General features: G+C 45.5%; 1 protein-coding gene across 4 annotated transcripts; it reads left to right on the plus strand.

The window, feature by feature from the left end:
- The first annotated feature begins 2,117 nt into the window (after positions 1–2,117).
- On the plus strand, positions 2,118–8,791 carry hmg20a (high mobility group 20A). 4 transcript variants are annotated; one of them, XM_070544506.1, is made up of 10 exons: positions 2,118–2,238; positions 2,318–2,431; positions 5,792–5,883; positions 5,970–6,179; positions 6,584–6,716; positions 6,811–6,848; positions 7,188–7,263; positions 7,345–7,560; positions 8,281–8,413; positions 8,504–8,791. In XM_070544506.1, exons 3-10 carry the CDS (start codon positions 5,866–5,868, stop codon positions 8,505–8,507), a joined length of 828 nt encoding a protein of 275 aa, XP_070400607.1. In that variant the 5' UTR covers positions 2,118–2,238; positions 2,318–2,431; positions 5,792–5,865; the 3' UTR covers positions 8,508–8,791. The 4 variants fall into 4 exon arrangements, with proteins under 4 accessions (XP_070400607.1, XP_015807654.1, XP_070400606.1 ...); XM_015952168.2 differs by having other exon boundaries at positions 5,792–5,876; XM_070544505.1 differs by lacking the exon at positions 8,504–8,791 and having other exon boundaries at positions 5,792–5,876; positions 8,281–8,417.
- The last annotated feature ends 493 nt before the right edge of the window (positions 8,792–9,284 follow it).

The following is a 9,284-nucleotide window of genomic DNA, read 5'->3' on the forward strand; positions in this document are numbered from 1 at the left end:
GCCTGAACAGGTGAGTTTAAAGGAGACCACTGAGTCCACTGATCTCAGGCTCAGGGGGAGAGAGGTCCAGAGTCTGGGGGCCACAGCAGCAAATGATCTATCACCTTTGGTCTTTAGCCTGGTGCTACACAACCAGTAGGCTTTGATCACTGGACCTCAGGGACCTGCTGGGGGTGTAGGGACTAAGAAGATCACCAATGTAAGATGGTGCTTGTCCATGTAAGGCCCTATAGACCAGAACCAGGATCTTGAAATGAACCCTGAAGATGACTGGTAGCCAGTGAAGATGGAGGAGAAGCGGGGTGATGTGGGTGTGTTTGGAGGACTTGGTCAGAAGCCGAGCACAGGCATTCTGAACCACCTGTAGATGGTTCAGGGAGGCTCTGCTCAGACACGTGAAAAGAGAGTTACAGTAGTCTAAGTGTGAGGAGATGAAGGTGTGGAGAACTGTCTCAAGTTCAGAGCGGGACAGAATGGGACTCGGGTTACTGATGTTAGTGAAGCAAACAGCTGTTTTGTTTTGTACGAGGCTTTGGAGTCGCCCAGTTTGCTGCCTCATCCACCACCAGTAACCAGGTCATTAACTGAGCTAACGACTGCAGTGCCTACCTCACGATGATCTGTTTCTGATCAACACACAACCCTGTCAGTGTATACTCTGTGTCTGAGGCATGAAGGAGCCGTTGCAGATTCCTTCTAATGTCCAAACCAGCTGCTCACAACGCAAAGTGTTACGGGAGAGATGGAGGGACAACACATGAACGTCATGCTGTGGTTCTGATCAGGACAAGGTGGATGGAAGAATGAAGAAGGTCCAGATCAAGGATGATGGCTGAAGATAGCTGAAGCTTTGACCCGGTTTTTCACACCAGCATGCCGTGCACCACCCTCACACCCTGGAGGAGGGCTGGATCACACGTTTGTGTCGATGTCGTCGGTCTCCGGGCCAGCCAGCCTGCAGACAGACAGGAAGCTTCTGAAGCATGGAGGAGATGATGAAGCACGGCGCAGCGGGTGGATGCAAGGTCAGTGGGACAGCTGTGATGATGGGCCCTACAGGCATGCTGGGATCTGAGGAGGCTGACAGCCGATTGAACCTGGCTCAACAAACTGTCTGCGGAGGCACAATGCACTGATGCTTTAATCTTAAAACATACTCTAAACAATGCCAACCATGTTTCTGCTGGGAGCAAAACAGTTGGCCTGAATCACTATTGTGTTCACAATCAGCCAGTTAGCGACAAACATGATTCTACACAGCAGAGAGGCTTTTCACTGATTCATGACGCTTTCTGCACTGACAGGATGTAAACCGTGTGCTTGTGGAGACGATCTCATGGCTGGCAGATGCTCTTTTCTTTCAACCACAAGTAATCAGACTCATTTGTGTACCTGCTCCTGCATTTGTTTTCCTGTGGGTGAACGAAATCAGCCTCCAGCATCTTTCATTTCCTATCAGGACCAGCTTTTTTATGTTTACACCAGAATCCTTTCAGTTTCACCCTATTTATGAGGCTCTTGTGAGAATTCTTAGTTTGTTTTCTAACACAGTCGTTCAGAAATGAGTCGATCACCACCCGAGCTTCAATTCCAACAATAGCTCAACTTCATTTATTATTTATAGAGTTAGATCGCTCATGTCTGAAAGCAACCTGGTTACATTTAAGATGTCAATACACTTCTGTTTTCTTTGTGATTGTATTACCCAGTGAGTGGATGGATGTGTCCAACCTGTGTGGAATAACTCTGGGTAATTGGAATAAGGCTCTAATCAAAATTTCAATTAGAATGCTGCTGGAGTTATCTCAGCTGTTAAACTCGAATTAATGTATTACTCTTTCTTTGGCTTCCAGTGTGGGAAACATTCTCAGTTTGGATGGATTATTGAAACCCACACAAAACTGGGCAGAGTTGAGTTTGTATTTTTCCTGCTTTTTGCATAAAATCCATAACAAAATAAACTATTCTCCATCTCATCTGTTTAATTACATTCACAAGCCATTAGCTGCTGCTTGCTTCCTTAGTTTAATTAATGAAGTTCGCCATTCTCGGGGGGCTGAATGATTCCATCACTGTAATGGAGCAGCGCCACCGCTAGAGGGCAGCAGAGCCTGGTTAGTCTTCTGAGTAAAAATACACAAAGAGCGAGAGAGCACAGAGCTAGAAAGTATAGACCAGCTTTTCAGCGACGAATCCCTATCAACATATTTTGTGGCTCTCGTTCTTTAATTCCATAAGGTGTGATTTTCTTGCACATCCTAATTATTTATTTGTTTGTGTTTAACTGCGTGATGTGACCCTTTATTTGCTTACTCAGGCGGAACCACGACCCAACAGCTTCGCTATCTGTTAGAGCTCTATCGCGTTGTTGTTGTATTGTTTTGATTGGGAAATAAATGAGCAGGAACAGCCACGGGTCGCGATAAACAAGGTCAGTATCTGCATTTAATGCGTTAAAATACATAAGTGAGTGTTTCTTTCTGTATTAAAGCTGCACCTTTATGTCTGCACCTTCAAGACTAGACCTGGTGGAGCTAACGCTAATGCTAGCTGGTCTGGCTAGGAGCACTACTAGCTTAACGGTTTTACGTTTACTTTACGAGATTATAGCTTCAGTTGAATATAATTTAATGTGTTTGATATTTGATTAAAGTGAAACAAACAAGGAAATAGCCCATTTTGACAATTTGTTGCGTTAGTTAGCCGTAGCGTTAAGTGCTACATGACGCTAACTGTTAGCAGTCCTTGTATTTGTTTCTATTTGTGTTTAAATGACAACAGTGTTTAGTAGCATTACTGCCCACTTTACATACCTAAGTGTGATTCCGATCACATCGGTCACTAACATTAATGCAAGCCTTAATTTAATAAATTTGTTACAGGCGAAACAATAAACAAAAAATGTTTAAATATCTCATTTTTCCCATAATAGTTCGTTTTGTCTGTACTGTGCTTTTTAACAACGTTAAAATGATAGGATTTTGTTTAAAGTGTGTACATCGGATCTATTTTTTAAATGATTGTGTTATTTTTATTCAACTTTTTGAGGAAAATGTGATTTTAAAATGTTACCTGGGTTTTTCAGAGTTAAATTGTGAGGAAAGTTTTCTGGTTTTTCACTGATGCCGCAGATGCTCTTATATCATTATGGTTATCTACACAAAGTATTATTGCCTACAAACACCCCGTGTTGTATGCAGAACCACATTAGCACACATTTGCATCTTAAATTGCAGTGCATCCTCGTAAACGACACTTGTACTCACAAGAGTCTTTCCTGGTTAAATAAAACAACTTTATCGGGTTTCCTCAGATCTCAGGGCTGGAAGATGTGTTCTTGTGGCCAGCTCAACTAGAAGTGTGCATTTGGAGTATTTGACTCTTCACTGTGTCTAAATGGGAACTGGAGCTTTTTTAGTCCAGATTCGACATCGTTGTGAGCTCAGCTCCATCAGGAGGCGCTGCTGCATAGTTTTAGGGGACGTCTGGAAACCTTCAGGGGTGCATGTCAAGCACCACTGATGGTATTGGTGAAAGAGCTGAATTCTCAGTAGGCAGTGTGTGAGTTTAACAGAAGAGGTCAAAGGCTAGAACACGGTTTTACCTGAGGTGGTCCTGCGTGTAGCGGCTGAGCTAAAGGAGAGTTCAGTGCTGGTAGCTGGTTAGCTCTCTCAGTTGTTTGTCTTTACATCCACATAGTTTCTAGTTGAGAGGAGAACCGTGACATCATTCCTGCTGATAACAAAAGTAAACGACTCAGTGACATTTCTGTTGGGAGCAGTTTGGATGAGGAGCAAATCCTATTTCTGGTGTCAGGTCCTTCAGGTGTCACAAAGGGCTGCTCCATTATGGCAAAAATGATGATCACCATTGTTTTGACTGAAATTTAGATCTCGATTGATACGATTTTTAAATCAATATCAATTTATTTGTTCTTTCATAAAACAGCACAGGGCCCAACCAGAGGAAAAAATAAATAAGAAAAAAACAAGATCCTCAAAAAGACCTCCGAGCATAAAAGAGCCAGTACACTTGCTCATAGTTTATGACCCACAGGGTTTAGGCTGGGGTTTAACTCATGGAAGCGTACTAATACAGACCCAACCTGGTAAAAATATCTGACAAATACTGACCGCAAGAGTTGGACAGTGTATTTATATAAATAAAGATCAATAAAAACAACTAAGTACAGCAGCTACGAGTCCCTCGGAGAGATGCATTATTATCTATCAGCATCAGCAACTTATTTCTATCTGTTTAAGACCTATTTATTTACAGCATCAGTTAATGTAATTACCAGTCTTTGTCAGACGACGCGTCGGGTGCTGTAGCGTGTTGCATGATGGGATGGCTGGGTGTATAAAGTGTTATAAACCTGCAGGTCACACGTTTACAAAGAGCAAAAACTTGGTAATGACATGAGATGTAGCGTCTGTGCTGTTATTTACCCTGTTACTGGTTTGACTTTCCATGGCAGGTGTGGCTGTTTGATGCAGGTCTCCCTTTGGACCATGTTTAAATGGTTCAGAATGCAAATTCTGCCTCTTTGGATAGTTGTCATTAAACCTTGTACTGAAGAACTTTTACACAAACAACAGGGAGCCTTAGCCACGCCCTACCAGACCACGGGTCCCCAGAGGAACAAAACAAATGCAAAAATGCCTCTTGTTCTGTTCCATGGATTTCACATATGATTTATGATGAAGACACATCTTGATACCAAGAACGTGCTTATTCTCAAACGGGGGGAACGTTATTTTAGCTTTTGTGTGAAAATAAGTCCAGGACTACAAATGCGCTTCACCACAGTGACGTCATTGAACCAGACACGGGGAAAATGGGGAGAATGGCTGTAAGTTCAGAAAACTTCGAATCTTTTCCTCAGGAGGAAAGAACCGCCATAAGTCTGGTCATGTGGTACGTAGCAGCCGGTAGCGTCACATATGCGACGTGCCGATGTAGTCATGCTAGTTACGAACTTTTACAAGCTAATCAATCTCAAAGTACGTGACTGGCGTGGTCGAAACCGCCATCATTAGTTTTCATTTAGACTGCAGTACAGCATGTGTGTGATCCAGGGCGTACGGCAAAGCAGGTTAGAAAATAACCATTTTAGCTCCGTTGACTTGCGTTCTTTTTTTTTTTTGTTGTTGTTGTTCTTCCGGAGACCCGTGAGCCGACCGGAGAGGGCGGAGACTTGGGCTCCTCTTTTACACTCATGGAGTTAACAGCTCTGATGTTGATCAGCTTTGCTAGTTTCTCTGTAGCTTGGGGCAGATATCGAGGCTCATCAGCTCAGCGACGTTTTTCCAATCTTCTGTGTCCAGTTGTGGTGAGCCTGCTGTCGCCTCAGTTTCCTGTTGTTAGCTGACAGGGTCAGGGTGTCGTGGCCCATCTGTGTTCACAGATGGTCGTCTGCATACCCAGTGGGCTCAGTGCTGTTAATGGTGGCCATCTTAGTTTTAGTCTCAGCCTTGATGACAGAAAAGCATTTAGGCTTCGTCGGTTTTGGTCGACTCATCTTCAGAAATGTTTTGGTCAACACAATTGTTGTTGTTATTGTTACAAAGAAATCAAACAGAATGATTTCATATGTGAGACGTGTTCTCTGAGCTGCTGGAGTCCGTTTCATTCCATCATTTATTTTAGGGCTTTGGGACACATGAGAGAGGAGCTTGTTTTGTTTTTGTATCAGCGCTAGTGTCCCACCAGTCTGTCAGTAATCAGATTACCAGTACCACTGGTCTGCTGGGGTTGGATACAAACCCTCGCTTACTCTCTGTCCTGTCAGATCTCCATTTCCAGAAGTGATGGAGGAGCAGACGGGCTCTCCCGCAGCCACTGCTGACAACGGCAGCCAGAGGAATGGAGAGGAGGTCAGAGGTCGACATTTCCAGTTCAAACTCCAACAAAGCTTCGTCAGCTGCACCGAGGACCTTCCAGTCACACCTCCTGTTGTTTCTCTGCAGAAACCTCGGCGTGGCAGCTGGACCAAAGGGAGGAAGAGGAAGAAGCCCATGAAGGACAGCAACGCACCCAAAGCTCCGCTGACGGGCTACGTCCGCTTTATGAATGACAGACGAGAGCAGCTGAGGGCGGAGCGTCCAGACGTGCCCTTTCCCGAGATTACGAGGATGCTGGGAAACGAGTGGAGCAAGCTGCCCCCAGAGGAGAAGCAGGTCAGACTCAGACAGGATTACACAGCCAGCTCCAGTCTGTGAACCTTAAACCTTCCACGGGCCTCCAGAGCTCTTCGGGTTTCACGCCGGTAGGTGAAACAGCTGAGGAGGGTTAGGTTAGGTTAGCGCCACAGTCACTCTGAAGTCCCTTCTGTTAAAACATCTGGATTCACTAGTAAGCACCCCTTGTAAGTGGGCCACAGCTTCACACACACACACACACACACACACACACACAGCAGCTGAGGGTGAGGTCCTCGTGTCTGATTCAGGCTGGAGCTTCTGACTCTGGTTGACCTTGTTCTAGTCTGATGGAGCTGGGCTCTGGTGGGTCTTCAGATCATTAGAGCTCTTAGAGCTCTCCCTGACGACTGCAGCTGAGCTTCCTCCACCCTCTGCTGCAGCGATACTTGGACGAAGCAGAGCGAGACAAGGAGCGCTACATGCGAGAGCTGGAGAAGTACCAGAAGACGGAGGCCTACAAACATTTCACCAGGAAGGTCCAGGAGAAGCAGAAGGGCAAGAGGCACCGGGGGGGTGAGAACAGGCCAAGTGTTCTGGTGGCGTGTGATGGAGGTAAAAACTCACTTCAGACACACACATCATTAGCTGTTTTCTCCTTCCTCTCCAGATTCTGGACACCAAGCTTCCAGTGAGGCTCTTCATGAGGTCAGTACGGTCTCACAACACCCGGTTCCACTGAGGACCAAATAAATCTAATCCACATAATCTAGACAAGAGCACGTTTGTTTTGGAGTCACTGGTGGAGTGTGTGGTGTAATCATTTACACTGGAGAACAGGTCTGATGGGCCCTCAGAAGGGGCAAATCAGTTAATCAGTTTCTGTTTTTTATTGTTATGTTTTTATGACTTTGTTTTATTTTGTTTACATACGGGCTATATAAATAAAATGTACTCAGTTACTACTTACATAAACGAGTGTCTCAGTCCGGCTGCAGCAACCATTTTCACTCAGCAGACCTGTTTTTGTCTGCTGGTTAATGACAGAGCAATGCCGAGGGAAAAGACCGGACCGTGTTTGACATCCCGATCTTCACAGAGGAGTTTCTCAACCACAGCAAAGGTGAAACATCTCAGCCTCTGGTTCTCCACCGCTGTTTACTGGCTGATGTCCCCAAACCTGTTTGTGTGTTTTCCTGCTCAGCTCGAGAAGCTGAGATGCGTCAGCTGCGTAAGACCAACATGGAGTATGAGGAGCGTAACGCAGCGCTGCAGAAGCACGTGGAGAGCATGCGCGGGGCGGTGGAGCGGCTGGAGGGGGACGTGATGCAGGAGAGGGAACGCAACGGGCTCCTCCATCAGCACCTGGAGACGCTGCGCCAAGCGCTCACTTCCAGCTTCTCCTCTGTGCCTCTGCCAGGTGAGAATGGCCACAGCCAGCGCTACCCTTCTGCTTCACGACCGCTAACCGAGCATTTCCACCGGACGCGTAAGCGCTGCGTAACATGGTGCGTAGTGGATGGGTTTGCTTCCACTGGCCACGAAGCGTCCCAGAAGCGTAGGGGTGTGGCGTCTAGTTTTTTACACGCTACGCTCCCAGACAGCGTCAAGCTCAACAGTTCACATCTGGCCAGACAGAAAGTGAAAAGCTATGTAAAACATCCTGACACTTTCAAAATAAGTCATGTTCAGATTTCCAGTTGTTTAACTAGTAAAAAGGTATTTAGTTTCCTGTGAAACCTCCGTAGCCGAGTAAACGGAAGAGAAAATAAACCATAGAGCTTTGTACATACATGCATCCGTCTTTCTTTTTGCTTGTTATCGTGTGAACTGCTATAATCACATGTGGTCCTGCAATTCTTCTATGATTTCCTGACCTTACAGGACCAGCTGGGTGGAATTTTTTGGCTGCTGTTTCCATCTGAAACGCTTCCCATAGAAAGGGAGCTAGAGGGCAGAACATGTCATTATGCACCGCCTATGCATCCAGTGGAAAGTCACTGTAACGGGGTTAATGCATCACACTCGTTAGATCACTCCAGTACGGCTGTGTGACAGTTAGAGGGGAACTCTGAACATCCTGGCCCACAGTGACCTCTTGACTTGGAGTTTGGGAACTGACTATTTCTGGTGTTTGTAGGCAGCGGAGAGACGCCCACACTTGACACCATTGATTCTTACATGAAAAAGCTCCACAGCGTTGTTGTCAGCAGCCCGCAGGAGCACGAGCATCTCATCAGCACCGTGAGAGACGTGGTCAACCGCCTGGACAGGTAGGCGCTCCGTAGAGCCTCACATCTGCTTACTGCTAACCCAGTTTAAACCAGTTCTGATGTCTTTGTGTCTTCTTGTTGTTGGACCAGATAATCAAATGAAGGTCTGACGACGACTCCTCCCATCATGCCTCTCAGCTGAACACCATGAGCTCATTGTGACGACGCGTCTCACTTACCGTTATGTTATGAAACCTGTTTACGCCTGGGTGACATGCCTGTAGACATGTGAAGATGCGTTCTACTCGTTAATTCCTGTTTGGGTCCAACACAACAAGGAGTGTTCTGTTTCTCATAAACAACTTGTGCCATTGTTTGTTTTTTAGTTTGAAACATGTTTGTATTTTTAATAAATGTCTTTTCATTGAGTTCAAAACACCTCATTAGTCCCCGTACTTCCTTCCAATGTTACTGAATCTAGTCCTAGCTGGTTCCAAGTGGTCCTAGTTGATTCCAACTAGTCCTAGCTGGTTATAACTGGTACTAGCTCTAACTGTTCTTTGCTGGTTATAACTGTTCCTAGCTGGTTATAACTGTTCCTAGCTGATTCCAGCTGGTTCTAAATGGTTATAACTGGTCCTAACTGATTATAACCATTGTAATACCAATGCCCTATACACTGGCACTGGTTACTGAGGCGGTTGGTAGTCTTTACGTGCATTTAAAAGAATTGCAGCTTGTGTTTATTTCTGATGATGTTTATTAATTTGTCTTCTTCCAGAAAGTCCAGGATCCATTCACTGCAGTTAAAGTGGTTTTCAATGAATACGTTACTTGCCCCAACGACAGTCCGCAGAGTCCATTACACACAGCCACAGTCCTCGCCACACAGTAAAAAACTGCTTGTCCCGTCACAGCCACCTCGAGTCTA

Source organism: Nothobranchius furzeri, chromosome 14 (genome assembly GCF_043380555.1).
Source record: "Nothobranchius furzeri strain GRZ-AD chromosome 14, NfurGRZ-RIMD1, whole genome shotgun sequence".
Taxonomy (NCBI): Eukaryota; Metazoa; Chordata; class Actinopteri; order Cyprinodontiformes; family Nothobranchiidae; genus Nothobranchius; species Nothobranchius furzeri.